The 24831-nt window shown below is 39.4% G+C and overlaps 2 protein-coding genes across 3 annotated transcripts in view; one reads left to right on the top strand and one right to left on the bottom strand.

The window, feature by feature from the left end:
* Nucleotides 1–19: 19 nt before the first annotated feature.
* On the bottom strand, nucleotides 20–19689 carry LOC21389649 (UPF0415 protein C7orf25 homolog). Of its 2 annotated transcripts, none has more exons than XM_024174648.1 (4): nucleotides 19364–19689; nucleotides 17693–18533; nucleotides 8005–8171; nucleotides 20–437 (listed from the first exon to the last, which is right to left on the bottom strand). In XM_024174648.1, exons 1-4 carry the CDS (start codon nucleotides 19528–19530, stop codon nucleotides 431–433), a joined length of 1182 nt encoding a protein of 393 aa, XP_024030416.1. In that variant the 5' UTR covers nucleotides 19531–19689; the 3' UTR covers nucleotides 20–430. The 2 variants fall into 2 exon arrangements, with proteins under 2 accessions (XP_024030416.1, XP_024030378.1); XM_024174610.1 differs by lacking the exon at nucleotides 20–437 and adding an exon at nucleotides 781–1256.
* Nucleotides 19690–22826: 3137 nt separating this feature from the next.
* LOC21389650 (alcohol dehydrogenase-like 6) overlaps nucleotides 22827–24831 on the top strand; it is a 7495-nt gene continuing 5490 nt past the window's right edge. Inside the window, exon 1 of the mRNA XM_024174435.1 lies at nucleotides 22827–23031. Coding sequence (XP_024030203.1) covers nucleotides 22827–23031 — 205 coding nt within the window. The remainder of the gene's footprint in view (nucleotides 23032–24831) is intronic.

Genomic DNA, 24831 nt, shown 5'->3' on the forward strand with positions numbered 1-24831 from the left:
CATTATATCCAAACAGTTTTAGAGTTTCTATACTTTCGCCATCACTCCAGGTCTTCATCTGTGTTGTTTCATTTCCCATGTAAAGTTATTATTCTTTCATGTAAGACACTATCAAGTTGCCAGAATGCTTCAATAATTACATTCAATTTAGTTCAGTTCGGTATGAACCAAAAGTTGGATTGTAATTTTTTTTTTTCGGTGATTAAGCGTTATCTAATCCGGCTGTTTACCAAATACAAGACATAATATAATCCTCTCCAATCCTATACAGTCGATTCCAGATCCAATAATCCTAGGGCATTTAAAATGGAGAGGCAAATGTCAAAAACGTCTCTTTTAGACGATTACAATAATATGTGGCCAAAACCAGCGGTTATTTACTTAAGCCACCTTCATTGAATGGTTGGTGAACAACCAGTTCCAGTTCGACCTACTTCCTGTGATATTGAATACACGGATCAGAATGTGCGCAAAATATTATGATCATTCAAAAGTAGGTGCTGGGTTAAAAGCAAAAGCAACTAACCTGCTTTGACCAATATATAGCACACCAAAAATATACCTGCTTTCATAGGTTGAATACTTTACTACTTTCATTTCATGCACAAGACATCAACATGAAGGTAACATTGATTTTGAGGAAGCAGAAATCTTATGAATCTTTCCTCATAAAACACTTTTTTTTTCTGCACAGGAAAACACAAGTTTTTTCATTTATGGGTTTTATTTTTTAAGAAACTCTTCAGCAATGTATGACTCTTTTTTAGAAACATGTGGGCATTTTGTGTCGTTAATGTGTAATTATCATAATTCTGTCATTATCTAAATTGCCGGACAGAAGAAAGGATTCATCAAAATTGTGTTTATCATAATTTAGAGGCTGATACAAAGTTTTACCTAGCATATAAGGATTTCATTCTCCGAAATCTATTCATCGTAAATTGTTAACGGATATGTACATTATGCAACTACTTCAATTGAAGAAGGAATCCCTTGCAACCAAGCGTTAGCCCAGAGGCCATTGTTTCACCATTGACAGACATATGGCTTAGTCACCAGTTAAAGCTCGGGGTCTATGCCCAATGGTGAACAGGGACATCCCAGTCTGAGAAATTGCTCTCACAAATGCCATATTTGCTGTCATAGTCGGGGCATGCCACGCATCGCCAGTGCCAAAAACGATCTTATTCTTCAATACAAGCTTCCTAGTTGTGGGGAGGCTCATCATGCGCTCCGAGGGACTGTCAGGCACGACCCTGCTCCAGTTCCAAAACTTTATCATTTACAAAGCGGGATAGAGAAAATTGATTTATTTGTTTTAACATTCTATAAACACAAAGGGTAAAATTATTTGAAAGAGCAAAAAAAAAAAGAGTGAAAAAGGCATATCCGACACCAAGTCCTTTTTTCTAATTTTATGTGACAAAAATGATATATCATTATAGCAAGAACCCGAGGAGATAGTAACTAGAGGAGAAAACACTGCTAGAAGAATGAAACTATTGTTCTATCATTCATATTCCTAGGCATGTACACTATATATATAAGCCAGGGAACAACAAATGAAAGGAAACAAGATAAATAAGGAAACAAATCAAAAAAGAGAGAAACTGCCTAATCACCTATCCCAAAATTTTAGGAAATTCATTCAAAGTCAACTAATAACTTTCCCCCACAATTATTCCATACTCAGCTACACTCCCCCTCAAGCTGGGTAGTACACATTGTACATACCTAGCTTGTCTATCAATTTTTCAAACAAGGGTTTAGCCAATCCCTTGGTCAGAATATCAGCCACTTGTCCAGTAGTAGGAACATATGTCATGCAAATAGTTCCTTCTTCTATCTTTTCTTTGATGAAATGCCGGTCGACTTCAATACAAGCTTCCTAGTTGTGGGGAGGCTCATCATGCGCTCCGAGATATTTATAGCTGCCTTATTGTCACAATAACTCCAACCTTCAGATCATCTAACAACATTTTCAGCCACAAACCCTCACAAATCCCGTGAGCTACTGATCTCAATTCCGCCTCTGTACTACTTCTAGCAACAACTACTTGTTTCTTACTCCTCCAAGTTACAAGATTACCCCACACAAGAGTACAATACCCCGAGGTAGACCTTCTGTCCTCAACATCGCCAGCCCAATCTACGTCAGTATAGACCTCTATGTTTCTATCTTCTCCCTTCTTGAAGAATAAACCTCGTCCAAATGTTCCTTTTAAATGCATCAGAATCCTATAGACAGCTTCTAAATGTTCTTCAGTCAGAGAATGCATGTATTGACTAACTTTACTCACCGCAAAGGCTATATTAGGTCTAGTATGAGAAAAGTAGATAAGTCTTCCAACTAGACGTTGAAAGCAGCCCTTGTCTGCAGGACTATTATCCCTTACAACTTCCTTTTTTTTATTTGGTTCTATAGGAGTCTCTACTGGTTTGCAACCCAACATCCCGGTTTCTTTCAAGAGATCTAGTGCATATTTTCTCTGTAAGACTAAAATGCCACTTTTGTTTCCATTCCAAGAAAATACCTGAGGCTCCTAAAGTCTTTAATCTCGAACTCTTCTACCAGCTTCCTCTTGAGTCTTTGTTCTTCTTCAAGACCATTTCCAGTCAAAATAATGTCATCGACATACACAATGAGTATTGTAATCTTACCATCCTTATGTTGATAGAATAGTGTGTGATCACCTGCAGCCTGCTTGTATCCCTACTCTTTGATCACCTTAGTAATTGGTCAAACCAAGCTCGTGGTGACTGCTTTAGGCCATATAGTGATTTCTTCAACCTGAACACTTCATCACACCTTCCATCTTTGTTGAACCCGCGCATAGCTCCATATAAACTTCTTCCTCCAGGTCACCATTAAGAAATGCGTTTTTCACATCAAGTTGTTGCAATGGTCAATCTAAATTTGCTGCTAGAGACAACAGAACTCGAACAGTATTAATTTTGGCTACAGGTGCAAAGGTCTCTTGATAATCTATTCCATACGTCTATGTGTAGCTCTTAGCCACCAACCGAGCTTTATATCTTTCAATTGAACCATATGCCTTATACTTGACTGTGAATACCTACTTGCACCCAACTGGAATCTTATCTCTGGGTTTTTTCACAATGTCCCACGTGCCATTCTTCTTTAGAGCTCCCATTTCTTCCAAGACAACTTGTCTCCATTCCACTTTTTCCATTGCCTCCTGGATATCTCTCGGTATTTCCACACTTGCCATATTAGACACCAAGGCTTTCATTGGTCCTAACAAATTATCATACCCTACATAATTGGTTAAAGGGTGTTTGGTACAGGATCTGGTACCCTTTCTCAGAGCAATAAGAATGCCTAAATCCTCCAACTCAAGACCAGACTCTGGGTTAGATTCTTGGTGGTGAGTAACCTTCTGGCTTTCTCCAACTTTTTGGTTCTTCCTGCGTGAATAGGTTAGATCAAGTGGTTGCATACCGCCCTCCTTAATTTTTTTATGTTCTTGCATTATAGACATTGGTGCTCTAAGGTTTTGAACTTGTGTGGGATTGTCAGGCTGTGAAGAATTATCTACCTATTCTGTGATGGTGTGTGGTTTATCATAGCCAGGTGGTTCGAGTACGGGTAGATTTGACTGAACATTATCCGTAATTTTAATGGAATTTTCTACAGTAGTGGTCGGGAAATTTTCAGGCTCTATAACAGGTGGATCTGTCTGATTTAAGCCAAGAATATTTTCAAACTTTTTACCATGATTCTCTACTTCAGGAGATGTTTCATTAAGACTAGAATCCCTAGGTTCACCGTTTTTAATTTCTAGAGGAGGAGCAAAATCCCAAAAAAATTCCCAAGACTTGAGGTCCAAAGATTCGGAGTTTGGAACTACAGGATATTTTGACTACTCCCAAAAATTATCTTCCCATATTTTCTCCCCCTGAAGGAAATTTTTGGTAAACGCAGGTTGATCTTCAAAGAAGGTGACATCCCTAGACACAAAGTACTTCCTCTTTTCTATGGAGTAGCACCTATAGCCCTTTTTAGTTGTAGAATACCCCAAAAAAATACATTTATGAGCTCTAGGGTCTAATTTCCCTAGGTTAGGATCAAGGTTATGGACAAAGGCAACACAATCAAACACTTTTAACTCTAGAGAAGAAGGAACATAAGCCTCTGGGTAGGATTTGTATAGGCATTCTATCGGTGTTTGAAATTTGAGAACTCGAGAGGGTACCCTATTTACCAAGTATGTTGCAGTTAGAACTGCATCAACCCAAAAAACGGTTAGGAAGATTTGCTGTAAACATTAATGACCGGGCAACTTCTAAAAGATGACGATTTTTTCTCTCAGCCACTCCATTTTGTTGGATTATTCCATTATTTCTCACAAATTCCCCTAACATGGCATTGAAAAATTCGGTGCCATTATCAGTTCTCAAGAATTTAATATTCTCATCAAATTGTGTTTTAATCATTGCATGAAATTCTTTAAAAACATTCCTGGCTTCGGATTTTTCTTTTAGGAGATAAACCCAACAAACACGTGTGTGGTCATTGGTGAAGGATATGAACCATTTTTTGTTGGTGAGACTTGAAATACGAGAAGGTGCCCAAATATCACTATGAATAAGAATGAATGGTTTTGATGCATGGTGTGGTAAAGGAAAGAGATGAACATGAGTGTGCTTTGCTAATTGACAAACTTCACATTGAAATTTTTCATTATTGAACAAAAATGGAAACAAAAACTTCAAATAAGGGAAACTAGGATGTCCTAATCTATAATACAATAACATAACTTTTTGAGTTCTAGAGATATAATTGCTTGTAACCATATGAGCTTTCCCATTAACGCAAGAATCATCCTTAAAGTAGTATAGGCCATCCAGCTCCTCAACACTGCCAATCCTCTTCCCCGATAATCGGTCCTGAAAGATACAAACAGACAGCAGAAAAATTACTTCATAGTCTAAGTCTTTGGTTATCTTACTTATGGACAAAAGATTAAAACTTAGATTCAACACATGGAGAACCGCTTTTAACGTGACACTAGGTCCAATTCTTATAGTCCCAGTACCGGCCACCACAGAGGAGGTCCCATTGGCAATCTCACTTTACGGTTTCCAGCGCTGGAAATATATGTGGTGTAAAGTTTACCACAACTAGTCATGTGGTACGTTGCTCCTAAGTCAATAATCCATGGTTCTTCTTTTTCTGCCAAGCCACAAAAAACAGTTAATGCTTTACCTCTCTGAGCCAAGAGAGATGATGAGTGGGAAGATGATTGTGTCATCTTCTGCCTTAATTGTTCCAACTGTTCCTTGGAGAAAACCAGTGCTGCAGTGGCTAGAGTGGTTAATTCTTCATCAGTTTTCTTGGCTGCTGCCTAAAATCCCTTTCCTTCATGTCCATAGTTCCGAGGTGTCCAGTTGGTCGGTTTGCCATGTAGTTTTCAGCAAGTCTCCTTGGTATGATAAGGTTTCTTGCAATGTTCGCACCACTTCTTGTTATTTTTTCCTTCCCCCGGATTCTCCTGTCCACGTTCACGAACAACAAGTGCAGAGTTCTCTAAATTCTGCATATTTTCTCCAAGCATCACCTTCTTTCTTGTTTCTTCTCTACGCACCTCAGCAAAAAAAATTTCAATTTGGGGTAGAGGTCTCATTCCTAGCAATTGGCCACGGACTTCATCCAAGTCTTTATTATTAAGTCCTACAAGGAAATCATATATCCGGTCCTGATCTATCATCCTTCTATACAAGACTGCATCTTCGGGGTCTTTCCAAGATGGAGATGAGAAGAGATCCAATTCTTGCCAAAGTCTTGTCAATGTAACATCACTCTCCCCATGTTTCAGATTTCTCACCTTGTTTCTCAATTCGAACATCTGTGAGGCATTCTCTAAATCAGAATAGGCCAAGTTTATAGCATCCCAGATTTTTTTTGCCGTGGGAACAGTATGTAGGTATCTGTAATGTTGTCTTCCATCGAGTGAATCAACCGCGCCATCACCATGGAGTTTTGAGCTTCCCAATTCGCATAAGAAGGGTCTTCAATTTTGGGCTGTGGAATTGAACCATCCAAATAGCCCAATCTTCCTCTTCCCCATAAAACCATCAACACTGAACTAGACCACTTAACAAAATTCTTTCCATTTAATTTGTGGGTGGTAATTTGTAGAGAGATATGGTTAGAACTTTCGGGGTTCATGGAAGTGGGTTGAGAAATAGCAGTGGGAGCAATTGTGGAGGTAGTCCGAGAGGTGTTGGAACTTTCCTCAGGGACATCGCCTCCGCTTGCTCTAGTCAATGCCCTCTTATATGCTGCCATCTACAACTCGGAGCTCAAGAACGTCCAGATTTAACTGGCTCTGATACCATATAGCAAGAACCCGAGGAGATAGTAACTAGAGGAGAAAACACCGTTAGAAGAATGAAACTATTGTTCTATCATTCATATTGCTAGGCATGTACACCGGCCTCCTTATATAGATAAGCCAGGGAACAACAAATAAAAGGAAACAAGATAAATAAGGAAACAAATCAAAAAAGAGGGAAACTGCCTAATCACCTATCCCAAAACTTTAAGAAAATCATTCAAAGTGAACTAATAACTTTCCCCCACAATTATTCCATACTCGGCTACAATCATTACCTTGTAGTATGGTTGAAAATGGATTAAGTCACAGAGGTCACTAGAACTAGAACAACATTGATGTATGAGGGACAAAAAGATGCTGCTAACAAAATTAATTTCTTAGAACATGATTCCAACATCCAAGACTTATACAATACATAATGTAAAAGGATAAGTACCAAAATTCTTCTTTAGCTGTGAAAAATATACATTAATTTATGTCAAAGTGGGTGTTGAATCAAATTATAGCTATATCAATTTAGTGGATCGATCCTAATATATTAACCAAAAATTGGGCAAGAATCTAAACAAAGAAAACAGTAAAGCCTTAGCTATATCAGCATTCATCATGAATAATTTAAGGGATAAATAGGCAAATAGCATATTGTAGAAACGGTTTTTAAGTAATTAGCATATTTTTGAGACGATTGAAATAAATAGCATATTATTTACCTAAAGTAAATATAATATTTACTCGTAAATACAATTACTTATGCCGAGTATTTAGCGCTAAACAATATATTTACGCCGGGCAAATAAATATTTGCCAATATATATGCTATTTACTTCAATCATGTCTAAAATAAGTTATTCACTTAAAAACCATCTGTAAAATATGTATTTACTGCAATTTCTGACTCAGGCATAAGATTCTAACACATAATTACTAATGTAAGTTTAGATTATCAGATTCTCTTCTATGCCAAATCGAGCATTGACCTAAGCACTTGCTGTTATGCAATTGGTTCCAACAACTAGTTTGAATAGCCTCGACATTGAGGTGAATTGATCCAAAGGAAGTTCTCTCTCATTAAACTTAAAAAATATTGAAATCAACTTTACGCAGTCGAAAGAAAAGCTATAGCTAAACCAAGAAAGGACCAAAATTCTTGCATTAAAAAAAAAAAAAAAAAAAAAAAAAAAGAAGGCACCAAAATTCAGGCGTCAGTGTAAAGTCACTTTTTGAAGAAACAAATGTTGGCAGAAGGCAGAAACTAGTAAAATAGTGACTGTAAGGTAATACTTCAGAGAAACCTCTCCTAGTTATTTCCATATTGTCCTCTTTTTGAATAATTATTTAATGCAGTATTGTTCTTATTGAAAATGGAAAATAAAAGAAAAAAAAAGGAATATTTTTAGGATGGTTACTAATCCTAAATACATGCTAAATACCAAAAGAATATCACTTGAACATTAACTTACGGAAAAATACTTTCGAACAAAGTGAATAAATAATGCTCACCTTGTAGGTCATATGCTAATTCACAATTTTAGATTTGTTATATCCAACTGTTTTAATTTGAGATTAAAACAGATAAATCAATCGAAAAGGTTATGAATATAAAGGAACAAAAAAGATAGTATTAAAGTTGTGGGGAACTCACATGAGGCATCTAAGTAACTGATCAGCTCTCAACTTTTCATTAGGCCCTCCACACATCGATACTAACTCCATGAACTCTGAACAAACACTTTGACAAATTATACCTCTCTTTCCAGATATTACACTGCCTAGTTCCTCATGAATTGGATGCTGAATTTCAGACCTTACCTGAAAATCAATACAGAAAACGTTAATGTAAACTACTTGGACGCTATTGTGGAACCAAGAAATAATAATAATAATTGAAACATCACATTTAAGCATCTTAGAGTGCACTAGAAAAACAGTAATGAGGAATATGTTAATGCATTGAATGAAAGGAAACTAATTGATTTAAGACGTGTTAAAACAAAAAAAAATACAATAAAAAAAAATGGTCACATGGGAGGTTGGATAACTTCCTGGATGAAGTGGGTGCGTGGACAAAAATAAAATGTGTTAGTGGGGAGTTTGGTGAAAAATAACGTGGGGAGTTTACAAAACTATTATATGGAAGTTATCTTCCACATCAGTAGTAATTCACAAGAGTGGGGTAATCCTTGAGAGATAAAAGTAGCCAATCATGTTTAAGTATTGTGAAAAAGAGCCAATCAGAAAAAAGTGAAGGATTACAAAAAATGATTGACTAATTAAAAATAAATAAATAAAGGAAAAAAGTAGCTTTTAGTGGGTTTGCTTCAGATGTCTATATATAAGCAAGTAAGAAAAATGGGAAGGGCAGACCATTGATCCCCGTGCAAACTTTGTGCAAGAAAAAAAGTGAATTGAGTATATTACGAGTGAATGTTGAAAAAAAAAATAGAAGAAAATTGTCAGAGAAAGGGAAAGGAAGGTAAAAAAAAAAAAATGTGTGATTGCAATTCTATCTAGTTCTTCGTGTTTTCTCTCATGATGTATCTCAGTCCTTTTTATTATAAATTTCTTTCTAAACTCTCTCTTGTACCGAAATGCCATCTTTAGAGAAGAAGTTCTTTTGTTAGTGTTGATCATATTCTTGCTTCAAGGCGGGTTGCAAATTCTGAACCTAGTAAATGGTCACACCAGGATCTATTTCCCTTTTTGTTCCGAGAGTCAATCCCTCCATTAGACAAAGCGGAGAACCTGTTGCTTCTGACTGCAAGGGCTGACGATTCTGGCTCCGTGACTGGAGCATCTCGGGTTTCTTTTCCCAGCATAACACTCCTTCTGCTTTCCTCCCTGCGGACCTCGGAGAAGACTTCACGAGTGGATGGAAGGACATTACGTCCAAGAATTCTACCACGAACCTCATCAAGCTCGTTGTTCAAGCCAGCCAAGAATGCAAAAACTCACTCCTTCTCAATCATCTTTTTGAATATGACACTGTCTTGTGAACAGTGCCATTCATAGTCATGAAATAAATCCAGCTCCTGCCATAAGGTTCTGAGCGTATTATAGTATTGCAACACGCTCAGATTACCTTGTTTCGTGTTGCGGATGTGTGTGGTAATTTCATAGACCTGGGCAGAATTTCCCAAATCAGAAAAAGTCTCCTTTGCAGCTTCCTAGATTTCTTGAGCAGTGGCCAGAAACATATAAGTCTTGCTGATTGCTGGCTCCATCGAATTGATTAGCCATGACATGATCAAGGCATTCTCAGATTCCCAGGTGTCAATGGATCCGAGACCCTCTTTTGGTTTCTGCGTCGCTCCCGTTAGAAACCAAGTCTTTCCACGACCCCGGATGAATAACATGACCGACTGTGACCATTGGAGATAATTTTCTCCATTGAGTTTGTGATTGGTAATTGGATGAGAAGAGAGATTATCATGAGTATTTGACAGGAGGGTAGATTTTGGAGATGATTTCGCTGATCCAAAATCGTGCGACTAATCATCTACGCTAGATGTGCCAGACATGGTGGCTGTTTGATTTTTCCGGTGATCAGATATTGGCTCAGATACCATGTGGAAACCGGTAGGTCATATTATGAATACCTAGCCGTCAATCTTATTATGAATCAGAGGTATTAGGCCTCTTTTATATACAATTAGGTCACAATCGGTTTGAGGAAAAATAGGAAACTAACTCCTGATTCATAGCTAGCTACAAATCAGCACCTAATCTACCATACGTAGATTACATATTTCTGAGAATGGAATTTCCTAAAGAATAGGAAATAACACGCTTTTCAACAGATTCATTACTAGAACTTTCTTCAAATGAGACACCATTGACCTGTTCATTTTCTTCTGGTTGCTCTTGAATCACAATCTCTTCTTTTTCTGATGAAACAGATTTTTGTTGTTTTTTTACCTTCCACTTCTTGTTCTTTTTGAACCATTTTGATCGAGATGCAGATAGATATTTAATTCTTTCAAAGACAGAAACTCGTGGTGTTGTATTTCTCGTATTTTTTTCTGAGAAGATGTCATGTTCTCTCTTCGTAAACACTTCAGGCTCAAAGGCAGCTTTCAAACAAGAGTTGTTTTGATTAATTACAACTTTTCCATGTTATTTCTTGAAAAAAACTTTCTTGCCATTCACTTTTGATTTTCTTGACATAGGGTTAGGAGATGCCCTTGGCTTGTTTGAATTGACAGTTATAACACGTTTGTTTGAGCTTTCGTGTTCGCCAAAAGTAATTGAGACCTGCATTTTTTCAACTGGGAAAGTTTGATCTAGCTTCCGAAGCGGGAAGGTGAAACTGATCATTAATGTCTCAATCACACTCTTGACGGATGCTAAAGCCTTTTGTCCAGGAGCTCACTGACTTTTTGGCAAGTACTTAAAAGTCATCTTTTGATCGGGCTTGGATGAGCTCTTAACTTGTTTGGTGGTGTGTTAGAGTCCTGGTAACACTTCTGATGAATCTCAATCGTATACGTAAAGAAAACAGAGTTAGAATGAATGAAATGACCCGTTATGGTCTACTTTCTGATTAACTGAAATACATGAAAGGAAAATACAGATAGTGTGAGACTCTAGCCTCCAAAGACTAACTTTGTTACAGCAATATTCACGACACCTTCTACACCAAGCTTAGGCTATTTATTCACCCTGCTCTCACTAACCAGCCACTACTACTACTCGAAACATATCCCACTAACCTCCCCCATTCCCAAGACGCAAATCCTAACTGAATTGCCTTCCCAAGGCTAATTCTCACTCAAATGACCGCCTTGCCCTTGCTTGTCATTCTTCCTCCTTCTCGCATACACAAACTTAATGGGAGGAGATCTAACATTACTCCCCTCCTCGAGTACAACCTTGTCCTCAAGGTTGAAACTTGGAAATTGTTCCCTAATCACAGCCACAGGCTCCCAAGTGGCATCCCAAGACGGTAGGCCTTCCCAGAGAACTAGAATTTCCTGAACATGGCGCCCCCTAACCAGGATAGTACGTGAGTCCAGAACAGCGGCCGGCGTGACGACTAACTCCAACTCGGCTGACAATTGCTGAGGAAGTGGTTGACCCTGGTAATGCTGTCCGTGAAAGCGCTTAAGCTAGGATACGTGAAACACGGGATGAATCTTGGCAGAGGCGGGCAAGCCTAGGCGATAGGCAACTGGACCAAGTTTCTCCAAAACTGTGAATGGTCCATAGAAGCATAGACTGAGCTTCTCATTAACCTTCCGAGCGATGGACTTCATGAAAAAAGGGCGGAGTCTCAACAAAACTAAATCGCCAGGAGCGAACTGTACCTCCCTGCGATGCCAGTCTGCAAATAGTTTCATGTGTTGCTGTGCCAAACAGAGGTGTTCCTTAAGGACATCCAACATTTGATTGCGCTCATGTAGTTGTGTGGCAACCTCATGGACGGCCATAGAATCATCTTGGAAACGATGGAGAGTGGGGGGGTCACGCCCATAAACAACTCGAAAAGGAGAACACTTAATGGACGCATTATATGAAGTATTGAACCAATATTCTGCCCACGGCAGAAATAGAAGCCAAGACCTCGGCTTGTCACACAAAAAACAGCGGAGATAGGTTTCCAAACCGCGGTTGGTCACCTTGGACTGGCCGTCCGTTTGCGGATGGTATGCAGTGCTCGACTGAAGTTTAGTGCCCTGCAACTTGAATAGTTCACGCCAGAATAAACTTATGAAGATCGAATCGCGATCGCTAACAATCGAGCGGGGAAAACCATGCAAGCGGACTACTTCGCGACCAAATAACAAAGCCACCTGCTTTGCCGTGTAAGGGTGAGCCAGGGGACAAAAGTGCGCGTATTTGGAGAGGCGGTCCACCACTACCAAGATCGTGTCCATGCCCTTCGATTTCGGGAGTCCGCCAATAAAATCCATAGCTATATCTTCTCAGATTTGCTGTGGTATCGGAAGGGGCTGTAATAGCCCTGCCGGTGAGAGTGCTTCAGTTTTGGCTTGCTGACACCTCTCGCAACTGGATACATAATCTCTGATAACTTGCTTCATGCCTTTCCAAAAGAAATTTGCTGAGATTCGTTTATAGGTGCGTAAAAACCCAGAGTGCCCCCCCTAAAACCGAACTGTGGAAATCATGTAACACCTGGGGTGTCCAAGAAAGAGGCAGCACTAACCTGTCCCGAAACCACAGTAAACCATTGCGGAGAACATAACCTTCGATTATAACACACAGAAGACTCCTTACCGAAAGAGCTCTCACAAATAGAATTTGAGTACCACGGAGAAAAGCTAGCTGGATAAACAAGACAGGGATCGCCCGCTCGGCAATGCTACCCTGGGGAGGAGAGAAAACACTTTAATATTTTTTTTTATATCATATTCAAAAGCTTTTTCAATATATGAACAAGATTACTATGGAAGAGTTGGTGTCTGACTCATAGCTCTAAGATGACTAGCATGGCTGGACGTCCTTGGTTCATGTTGCAGATGATGTCTTGACAACCAGGGTTTGCGAGTTGACCCTATCGGAGGTCCGACATGTTAAACTGGTGAGGGATGGAAAGGGCCGCAAACTCCACTGGAGAGGCTTCCTCCCTACGCGAAAGGACATCTGCGACCCTGTTCGCTGCACCCGGCTTGTACTAGACCTCAAAATCGTATCCAATGAGCTTTGTTATTAATCGCAGCTGTTCAGGCAGTAAAATCCGTTGATCCAAGAGGAATTTAAGACTCCTCTGATCGGCACGAATGAGAAAATGCCGCCCCAAGAGATAATGCCTCCATTTTTGAACGGCCAACACAATGGCGAGAAGTTCCCGCTCATAAACCGACTTCAAACGGGAGGTCGCTGAAAGCATCTTGCTAAAGTAAGCGATCGGCCTGCCCTCTGCGCCTACCCCGCTGCCAGAAGCGTCGGTTTCGAGAACGAACAATTTAGTAAAGTCAGCATAGCCACGACTGGAAGTTCTGTCATCACACATTTGAGTTGAAGGAAAGATTCCTCTGCTGCGGGATTCCAGCTGAAAACACCTTTCCTGAGCAAATCAGTGAGGGGGCGAGCAAGGGAACCGTATCCCTGAACAAAACGTCTATAATAGCCCGTGAGACCGAGAAAACCCCGTAGCTCGCGAACATTCCGTGGAGTAGGCCATGACAACATCACGCTGACCTTAGACTGATCGGCGGACACCCCCCAGCAGAGAGTACGTGCCCTAGGTAGTGTATCTGTTCTTGTCCAAAAACACATTTGCTGAAATTAGCAAATAAAGCCTCCCTCCGCAACACCTCCAACACCTGCCTCACGTGAAGGTAATGATCCTCCCACGACCTGCTATACACCAAAATATAGTCAAAAAAGACAAACGAATTTCCATAAGAAAGGGCGAAATACCGAGTTCATAAGAGATTGGAACGTGGCCGGTGCATTAGTAAGGCCGAAGGGCATGACGAGGAACTCTTAATGCCCCTCATGCGTCCGAAATGCCGTCTTCTCCACATCGCTCTCGCAGACCCTGATTTGGTGGTAGCCCGACTTTAAATCCAACTTGGAAAACACCCTTGCCCCGTGTAACTCGTCAAGCAGCTCATCAATGATAGGAATTGGAAATTTGTCGGGGATTGTTAACTGGTTCAGCGCTCGGTAGTCGACACAGAAACGCCAACTACCGTCTTTCTTGCGGACCAATAGTACCAGGCTAGCATAAAGACTACTGCTAGGTTGAATGATACCTGAGGCCATCATGTCCGTGACCAGCCTCTCAATTTCAGCATTCTGAACCCGCGGGTATCTATAGGGCCGGATGTTGGGTGGAGACACACCATCACGGAGGACGTTGCAGTGCTCCCTTGTTCGTCGTGGCGGTAACCCCTTTGGCATGCTGAATACGGCTTGGAACACCCAGATGAGGTGCTCGCACCCTGCCGGAAGTGGCTGTACATCTCCCTCAACGGCTCCGTCCTTAGTTGCGCGGATTTCCAGGAGCACCCCAACCCCAGAATGGTTCCATATTCGTGACAGGGAACGCAGGCTAACCGGCGAGTAACACAAAAAAGGGTCCCCCGTCCAACAAATCCACTCCGACCCCTGCTGGAATTGCATGGTAAATTTATCCCAATCTGCACGGACTTCCCCTAAAGTTCTCAGCCACGAAATGCCCAACACCAAATCGGCACTGCCCAGTTCAAATGGGAAAAAATCATCGATTACCAAGTGTCCCTGTACGAGAACGTGGACCCCTCGGCATACACCACTCTGCTAGAAACTCATCCCATTTCCTACCTCAATCTTGTGTCGAACAGACAAGTCCGTGGGAATGGCCAAGCTGTTCACAAGTTCAGCGGATATGAAACTGTGGGAAGCCCCACTGTCCACCGAGAGTATCACCTCCCGTTCCCCCAGAGTCCCTTTTAGTTTCATGGTTTTTGCCGTTGTCATACCTTTGAGGGCTAAGGCCTCTTCCGTCGAATCTCCGTTGACTTGGGTCTGCTCCTCCGCGACCTCACGGCCTTCTTCTTCACTACCCTCGTCCTCACCCACTGCCAGGAAATGCCCAACACCAAATCGGCACTGCCCAGTTCAAATGGGAAAAAATCTTCGATTACCAAGTGTCCCTGTACGAGAACGTGGACCCCTCGGCATACACCACTCTGCTAGAAACTCATCCCATTTCCTACCTCAAACTTGCAATTGCCGATTCCTGCATCTGTGGCCTGGGCTAAATTTCTCGTCACATTTGAAGCATAAACCGCGAGCTCGCCTCTGCTGGACCTCGTCGTACGATAGTCGCCGGTAATTGGATCCGCCACCCATCGCCGAACCCGTAGCAGGTGGGGAATCACGATTCCGCTTGGGGAGCCCTAGGTCTCGAGGAGTTTGGGATCGAAGGAAGCTCTCGGTTCTATCTGCGGTGGTATTAGGCGGTGGATTCGGGTTCGGGTTGCTGAAACCCACTCTCCCGCCCCACTCTACATGGGTATGTCGACCCGCCCGAGCTTTGCAGATCCGATCCACCGCATCCAAATGGTCTTCAGCTTGTTGGGCCAAGTCCACGGCCTCGTTCAAGTTCATGGGCCTGTGCATCTTGACCTCAGCCCGTATGTCTTCCCTCAGTCCGTTAAGGAAAGCGCCTCTGAAAACACTCTCAGGTATACCTCTCATTGTGGCCGCCAAGGACTCAAACTCTTCTCTGAAATCTGCCACCATCCCACCTTGCCGGAGAGCCATCATTCTCTCCGTTCGGTCACCCTCCCTAGAGCGGCCGAAACGATGGAGGATCACATCCCTGAGGTCTCCCCAGCCCACGAATGGCTCTTAAGCGTCCAGCCATTGATACCAACCCAAAGCTCCCTCCATGCAAACAGACGCCACCATCACCTTTTCTCGTTCGTTGATGGCGAAGTACCGTTCGGCTCGAAAGATCCACCCGTGTGGATCATCCCCATGAAATAACGGAAGTTCAAGTTTCTTACCTCGGTGTTCGGCTCGCGCGCGAGGTCTTTCTGGAGATCGATAGCGGTGGTGGCCTTCCCTTCCCCGCACTTGATTTCTCCTTGGAGGACTTGGATCTGCACTGCCGAACGGCCATGTTCGCGCCTGGGTGGAGTTTGGTCATCCTGGATACCACCTGGGGGCAAGTAGTCCTCCCTGAGCCTTCTTGGAGGTGAGCGCTGGGGACGAGCTTGTCTGATCATGAGCTCCTCAAGTCGGTGGATCGCGCCTTGAATTCTGTCCACCTTGGCTCCCATCGCGGCGACCACTCCCTGTACCTCGCCAAGCCTCACTCCCATCGTCGCCACGTCTTCCTGCAACTTTGGCACCGGATCCACCAATGTTTCGAAGGACTGCAACGTATCCTGGAAGCTGTTCAGCCTCCTCTCCACTTGTCCCAATCAATCTTGCTAGTTCGCCATGAATCGTAGGGCTCTGATACCAAATTGTTAGGGTCCTGGTAACACTTCTGATGAATCTCAATCGTATACGTAAAGAAAACAAAGTTGGAATGAATGAAATGACCCGTCATAGTCTACTTTCTGATTAACTGAAATACATGAAAGGAAAATACAGATAGTGAGGAGAATTCGAGGACCCTCTAGCCTCCAAAGACTGACTATGTTACAGCAAAATTCACGACACCTTCTACACCAAGCTTAGGCTATTTATTCACCCTGCTCTCACTAACCAACCACTACTACTACTCGAAACATATCCCACTAACCTCCCCTATTCCCGAGACACAAATCCTAACTGAATTGCCTTCCCAAGGCTAATTCTCACTCAAATTACCGCCCTGCCCTTGCTTGTCATTCTTCCTCCTTCTCGCATACACAAACTTAATGGGAGGAGACCTAACATGGTGTCATTCATCTTTTCTCCTTTTGACATTTTGTTGCCATCCCTTAAGATTGTGACATCGGCCGATTTGTAAAACTTGGCATCAACGTAGTTTACAAAAAACGTTAATGTAAACTACTTGGACGCTATTGTGGAACCAAGAAATAATAATAATAATTGAAACATCACATTTAAGCATCTTAGAGTGCACTAGAAAAACAGTAATGATGAATATGTTAATGCATTGAATGAAAGGAAACTAATTGATTTAAGACGATCATTTAAAATGAAACAAAGGAGATATAGAAGAGGATATTCAACATAGGATTAAAGCAAGGTGGGTTAAGTGGAAGAATGTTACGGGAGTTTTATGTGATAGCGAGATGCCTATTAAGTTGAAATGAAAGTTCTATAGGACTATAATTCATCCAGCTATGTTATATGGTAGTGAATGTTGGGCCATTAACAGACAACATATATCTAAGATGAGTGTGGCAGAAATGCGTATGTTAAGATAGATGAGTGGCCATACGAGAATGGATTGCATAAGGAATGAAGTTATTCGTAGTAAAATAGGTGTAGCACCAATAGAAGATAAGGTGCGTGAAGGCCACTTAAGGTGGTACGGGCATGGCCAACGTAGACCGCTAGAAGCACCAGTTCGTGCTTGGGAGGACATTCTTATACCTAATACTAGGAGAGGGAGGGGTAGACCAAGAATTACGTGGACCGAAGTAGTTAGGAAAGACATTCTAAATCTAGGCCTTCAAGAAAGTTCAATTTCGAACAGAACTGCGTGGAAAAGTAAAATCTATATAGCCGACCCCAATTAAGTTGGGATTAAGGCTTGTTGTTGTTGTATTTAAAATGAAACAAGCTTTACAAAACACTATCCTTAAAACAGTTACAAGACTTTAAAATGTTGTATTCCCCTACTTCAAAATATTGCTATGCTAGAGGCAATTTAGAGAATATAGTGTATGAAGCACAAAAATTGAGGGAAAACTTACCTGCCCAATCACAAACTCATAGTTTCCCTTAAACCGCTGCCTCAATTCAGCTTCAGGCGTAGCCAAGAGTTTCTCACTTGCACCATTACTAATTCCAGACACAAGAGCAATCAAAGCTGTTGTATCAAAATTTACAAAATCACCTTCTCCCAATGGGATTGCCGGATTAGTGTTGTCTGCACTTTTCTCTTCCATAGAGAAGAATGCCATTCTAGAAATAAGAGAAGAGAACGAATTACCTACATCTTTTTCCATGTGACCTTTTGAAAGCCCCACCCTAGCAGCCTCCCGTAATGAGTCTTTGACACATTCCACCGTCGAAGCAGCATCCCTTGTTTCATTAACCTTTATTTCAAGCACACATGCCTCTCTATATGTCCTTGAAAGAACACTGATCCAGTCACCTTCCAAATCCTCAGAGAAATCAAAATTGAAAACAGAAAACTCCAACCCCAGCTCAACTGCTCCAAATTCATCTTTCAGTTTCTCATATATTTCGCTTTTGAGTCCATTTGAGAAGAAAAGAATAATTGAGGAAGGTTTTAGTGCCACAGAAGTCCGGGCAGCAGCCAGAGCCTGCTCAATTCGCAGTTTTAAGCCCTTACTTTTGTGGGACTCATTCCATGAAACGTACTTCGGGTTCCTATCAGAAACAATAATCCAGACAGGGTTCCTATCAAGAATACAGACTATATCAACATGGACATCTTTAGACAAAATACTTTTCTGCCCCCTTCTAGATCTGGATGAAAAAGGAATCGGCTTGCAAACACGTGAAACTCCTGTAATGAAAGGCTGTTGGAGAATATGAACAACAGCTTCAATATGCCCAATGTTGACACTGTCATTCATATAGAAAAGCATACTAATATGTCAGAAATCATAATATTTTCTGCTCCGGATTAAACACATTACACACATACACACATACATATACATCGATAAAGCACAAGAGTGTTGGTTTGCTGATATTATTAACTAAATTCTGCTGGGTCATCCATAACAAACCCATGCCTTCCAGATTCACTCGACAAATTAAGAGCTTGTAACTAGTTTGGTAGGACGGAAAATGAGAAGAAAGAAAGGGGTTAGGGTGCTAGTGAAAGGATTTACGTACTTATGATAGCTTGGTAGGAGCAAAAAGATGAGGGAATAGATTGGGTGAGCGATTTCAAATCTTTCAAAGAACTTCAATTTCAATCTCCCAATATGGTATTACAGTATAGAATTCATGCCAAAAACAATAAGAGAAATGGTTTCCCCTTCGTCTCCATTTTCCTCACCTAACTTGCATAACTTTCTTTCCATCCCATTTTGTTTCCAGCTTACCAAACAAAGCCAAAAGACCTTGGGACGAAAATGTACTATCACCGATAAACAAAGCTAACTAAATGCACTAGAACCCATTTACACGTTTGTGAATTGGTGCGTGATGAGTGATTCTTCAGAAGCTATCCGCCCAGGAAAACATTTGTCCCAAACTGACTTGGCAACTTCACTATTCCTAGACCTGGACACAATTCTCAAAGAAGATACTGAAATGAATTCAATGTTCTTTTTTTGTATTTCATTTTTTTTTCTTTTTAGTGCAAATTGAAGTCTTCTGGTAATAATGGCTTAAACAAACTTCATAAACAAAGCCAAAATCCTAAACGCAGAGGAAAAGCATACCTGAGAGATGTCAAAGTAGAGGAGGAGAAATGCGAAAGGAAGCGAAGCTCAGAGTCAGCCAATTTGAAGAGCGTGCGTTGGCAAGAAGCGGTGAGTTTATTGGGGGAAGTTGGCAGTTTCTCTATTCTCTCTATCACGGCTCTACATCTCTTCTTTGCCAATTCCATTCTCTCTTGACCTTCACTAGAGCGGCAACCCTCCCAACTGAAACGAATTGGGATTTTTGGAAAAGTTTCTCGGGAAAATTTTTGGAAAAATTGCTCAATTGGCCCCTTTACGAATTTGCAATACTATCGCTCTTCCTTGCAACACGATGACACAACGTACACACGATTCTTTTTGGGCTAATGTTGAAAAATGAAGCCGGATTTATTCTGGGTCCGTTTAATTCGTTGATTCAAATTTTTAATTTAAGATATAATTTTATGTGAGAATTTTTAATTATAGTAAAAAAATGACTATTTTTGAGTAATTTTTATTGTAGAATCCGAATTCAAAACTCAAATAAATAAAACGAACGAGTCTTAAAATTTTGAAAAAAAAAAACAAAAAATCTCTTTCTCTATCATCCATTCATGAGAGCTCTTCCAAATTTTCCTTTTTACGGATGTCATCCTAAATCTCAAACCCAAAAAATATACGAAATATTGGGTGCATTTGGAATAATTATTAGTTGTTTTTAAAAGTGTTTTTATAGATTTTTTGAGTCAAAAAAATAAAAACGGTTTGCAAACTGCAGTCTTGTTCATTTTACTAATTAGAATCGCAACTCAAAAATTTACTATAGTGTTTTTTCTTATAAAAACTAAAATTTAACTTTTAATGTTACATTGTTTATTCTCGCATAAATTTATCTTTCAACATCGAATAGAATATTCTAATAGGTGATTTGAACGAGCCTTACGTTTCTTTTATAAATACAAGAATGAAAAGAATAATGAAAGAACTAAAAAATGATTTAAAGTTGTTTTCACTGTTTTTCTCAGTATTTATCAATAATGTTATATTAAATAATTGACTATCAATTACCAATTATATCATATATTAATTATTAATTAACTAATAGAAAGTATTTACTTAATTATTAATTAAATATTAATTTCTTATTATTAAGTGCGTAATTTATTACTAATAATAATATAAATAGGAATTAATTATCTAGTTAAACATTAATTGGCAAAATTTAATTATATAATAGATCAATAATGGAATAACTAGTTGTAACACCCTGAAGAATTAATTGAGATTAATTAAGGTAATTTAGATTATTAGTGTGCCTAATCTGATTTAATTAATTGAGTTTTGATTAATAAATATTTCTGACACGTGTGAGTTTAAATAGTTCCAAGGTATTTAAATTATTTTCAGTAGTTTATTTTAACCCAGAAGTGTGTATGGGCGCATTTCTGGACTGCTCTTTTAAAATATTGACACTTGTCCATTTTCTTTCCTTTTCTTTTTCTTTTTCTTTCCTTCCTTCCCTTTTCTCTTTCCTTTCCCGTGCATCTCTCTCTCACTCTCTCTCTATCTCTCTCCTGTGCACTCTCTCTCTTTCTCTCTCTCTCATCTTTGTCCCAAATCAAACGGATCTTGAAGTAAGGAAAGATTTAAAGAACTTTTCAACATCAAGAGAAGGATTCGAGGTAAGATTACTGCAAGAACCTCTCTTGAATCTCACGTTTTTGAATTTCAAAACTTCTTTTTGGTTCAAACCGGATTTTGATGGTTTTTGAATAAAACTATGGCAAAAATTGGAGATCTTGGTTTCTTTGGACTTGTTTTAGGACCTAGAACCCGGATCTAGTGGTTTTCCTTTGAAACATTTGGATTTGGGACTGGATTTGCAGGTTTTTGGACTGGTTTCCGCGAGCGTATCTCGCGCAGCTGATTCCACCGGTCGACCTATGCGGTCGACCGGATTGCATTGGCCTGACCGGTCGACCTGTCCGGTCGACCGGACACCACTGGTCGACCGGTGGTAATGTACTGTTCTGTCACCGGTCGACCGGTTGATATGGGGTTTGACCATGTTTTGCCTAAAATTGCTGTTTTGACCCCTGTTTTCGGGGAGATCCCAAATTAGCTTCATTTGGGGACTTGAGATGAATGGATTAGCATCTTTAATCCTTGTTTTGAGATTGAAAACCCTTGAAATGATATTTTGAAACATGAAAATGAATTAGAGCACACTAATTGGAAATCTTTGTACATGATTGAGATCGGGTTGCTTTAGGAATGAGAATTGATCCTAAAGTATTGTCTTGCATCAGTGATCGCTGAGGATTCAGACTGAATGGGCTTAAGGAAGCGGAAGCCGGAAAAGGCAACGCTAGTCCCAGGTTTGATAATGCGAGGTAGGATTTCTATCCCTTTTCCTTGTGAGCCTGATTTTTAAAAAGATTTTGGCCTTGGAAATGTTTTAAAGAAATGGGTTGGTTTGCAAAAGAAAAACACTTTGAAAACCATGGCTTGTGAAGTTTATGGAATCCATGGCTTGTCCTATCCATAGAATCCATAGCTTGTCCAGTCATGGAACCTCATGGCTTGCTTAGTCATGGGGCCCGCGACTTGAGTAGTTCGTGGGGTCATAATAATGATTTCAGAAAGTTAATGAATGATTTTTTAAGTAAAGAGATCTTGTGAATTGGTAAGAGAGTCTATTGCGGTAAGCCTAGATAGAATGCGGATAGTGCGTCCTCGGGGGCAGAACCCGAAACTCGGTCCGGGTAGGCGAGACACTTGGTTTGGTAAGTAATTTATACTAATTACTTGCTGAAGCCTATAAAACGGTTATTTTCAGTTATATTTCCTTTGAGAAAAAGGATGTGAGGTTCAGGCTGTTCTGTCGGGACTGAATGTCTAATTTTATTTACTTATTCATTCATTTATTTACTTGCTCATTTATTTATATTTATAACGTTTATTTCAAATTATATCCTACTGGGCCTTTCGCTCACGTTTTATGTTTTAAATGTATTAAACCCCTCCCAGGAGATTCTAGGCACGGTGTACAGTAGCTGGATATTTGCTACGAAGTAGCTGAGTTGTGCTGCAGTTGGAATCAAGTGAGGATTGTGGTCATCCTTTGAAATAAAATGTAAGGAATTGAGAATTCTGTAAACTCTTGAAATATTTGGATTAACTAGACTGTGGTTGATGTCTATTGTAATGATTATTTACATGTTCATGTATGTATGATACTGTATGTCATGTGGGGTGGAGCCCTGTGTGTTGTCAGAGGCTTGGGATTCTTCGGTAATTTATTTATATTTTAATGCAGTCGAGTGGGGCTCGTCTGAGAATCTACTTTATTAACCCCTAATCGAGCTCCACGTCACCCACCCCGTTTGGGGGGCGTGACAGAGTGGTATCAGAGCACTAGGTTAAGAAATCCCAGGATTGTACATACATGTGTGACATTTGTTATCCACTGAACAATCTAGTTTTATTTCAGTTAAAGGAAATGGCGCCTCGCCGTAGGCCCGCTAATCAACCGGCACAACCGAATCAGGGATTTCTGGATGCCATGTATGCTGCCTTTCAAGGCATGGCCACTAAAGCTCAAAACGAGCGGCCGGTTGAGCATAGGAAGCAAGGGTACTTCCAAGAATTTAGGCGTGTGCCTATCCACTCATTTAATAGTGAGGACCCCAGGAGGCAGAGTTCTGGTTAGACTCCATAGTTAAGCATTTAAGTACTATGGGAGTTCTAGATGAATACTGGGTGGAATTTGTGGTGTACAAGATGGAGGGCTTAGCGAATACTTGGTGGAAACATGTCAAGAGAAGAATAGATGTTACAGGACTGACCTGGGAGTCAATTATTAATTACTTAATTTATTAATATAAAATTATTAATTAAATGTACTCAAAACAAAATTTTATAAATATAATAGAAAATATTTTCTTAAAAAACTAACCAAACGCAATTTTAGAATCGGTCCTAAAATGATTTTCAAAACAATTTCATTTCCACTTTTATACTGAAAATAAAACCATCTTGAAAGTGTCACCAAATGAGCCCATTAACTCTAAAAATAGTGCACGTAGTTCACCGTCGATCCCATTTTGGTCCTTAATTTGTAAAACGTCTCACAGTTAGTTCATGATGTTTTATTCTATTTTAGTTTTGGTCTCTCTCTTAGTTAGGTGTAAATATTTGATGAAATTTGTAGAAATTAAGAACGAAAATTGAAAACATCTAAAATTTATCAAAAACTTCTAAGAAATCTACTGTGCCCAAACTGTTGCAGATGTTGTTGCAATAATGCTTTGAAGACAAAACCAAAAGTCAACAATTCTAATTCTTGAAATCTTCCCGTACACATGAACTTGGACGTATACTTCTAAAATACAATTAATTTGAATAGCTGAGCACAATCACTTCTTCATATCAATTATTCCATTAAATTTCAACTTATTAAAAATGACTAAAGTTGACTTTCACCAAATCATATCAAAATGAATGACTTTAAGTACTTTCCAAAATGACAATAACAGCTACCAATCAATGTTCAATCAAACCAATTGTCAAATCATTCCCAAATAATGTCAACACCTAAAATTAATCAAATCCAAAAATGGCAAACATCAAACCAAAATCCCCACAATATCAATCATTGATCTAAGTTCACCAAATCTCGTGACATAAAGTCTTATATGTTAAATGAAAAAAGACAAATTCATTCTAAGCAACTTTAACATCTAATTCGAGTTTTGGATGATGCCCAAAATATATATTATGTTCTCCCCTATTTAAAAAGAGAGCGTACATATTTAAATTACAAAACTTATAATCAACACTAACCTATTAAATAAACAAGCGTAAGATAACTTCAAAACGGAACAACTAAAAGCACTTATCTTCAGCGAAGAAAAAATGAAAGAACGCTGAAAGAAAAAAAAAGGACTAAAAGCACTTATTATAAATACTCTCATGTAAAATTAAAAATAAAACTCACAGTAATAAGTAAGATAAGAACCATAAAAAATAAAGACAAGATACCCATAATATCCCATATATTTTGCGTAAATACTATTTTTATCCTTCTAATATTTAGTAAAATATTGAAAAAGAAACCTCTTATTCTTAAAATGCCCAAAAAAAGCCTGTATTTATAAATCATTCTCACAAGATCCCCATAAATAATTAAATTTATTAAAATACAAACATTTCTATGACATTTTAAAAATTATTTTAAATTTATCAAACCAAAATACTAAGTAAAAACCAATCTTAAAAATAAAAAATTCTTAAATGAAATATTTGTTTGACATTTTAAAAATTATTTTATTTATTTAATTTTTTATTAAAGTTATATTTAAAGCAACAATTTTAGTTAGGGTGAACAATTTTTTTAAGATGTTTAAAATAATGTTTGATAAAAAAACAAAAAATAAAAAGAGATTTCAGCACAAATAACCCTTTTTAAATAATATTTTCATGAATAGTTGAAGTTTTATAAAATT

Source organism: Morus notabilis, unplaced genomic scaffold (genome assembly GCF_000414095.1).
Source record: "Morus notabilis unplaced genomic scaffold, ASM41409v2 Scaffold905, whole genome shotgun sequence".
Lineage (NCBI taxonomy): Eukaryota > Viridiplantae > Streptophyta > Magnoliopsida > Rosales > Moraceae > Morus > Morus notabilis.

Coding starts and splice junctions, on each gene's coding strand:
- LOC21389649 (XM_024174610.1), bottom strand. CDS start 19,530: ATGGAATTGGCAAAGAAGAGATGTAGAGCCGTGATAGAGAGAATAGAG. Junction 18,534..19,363: donor TCTACTTTGACATCTCTCAG/GTATGCTTTTCC, acceptor TATGAATGACAG/TGTCAACATTGGGCATATTG. Junction 1,257..8,004: donor CAGTTACTTAGATGCCTCAT/GTGAGTTCCCCA, acceptor GAACTGGAGCAG/GGTCGTGCCTGACAGTCCCT.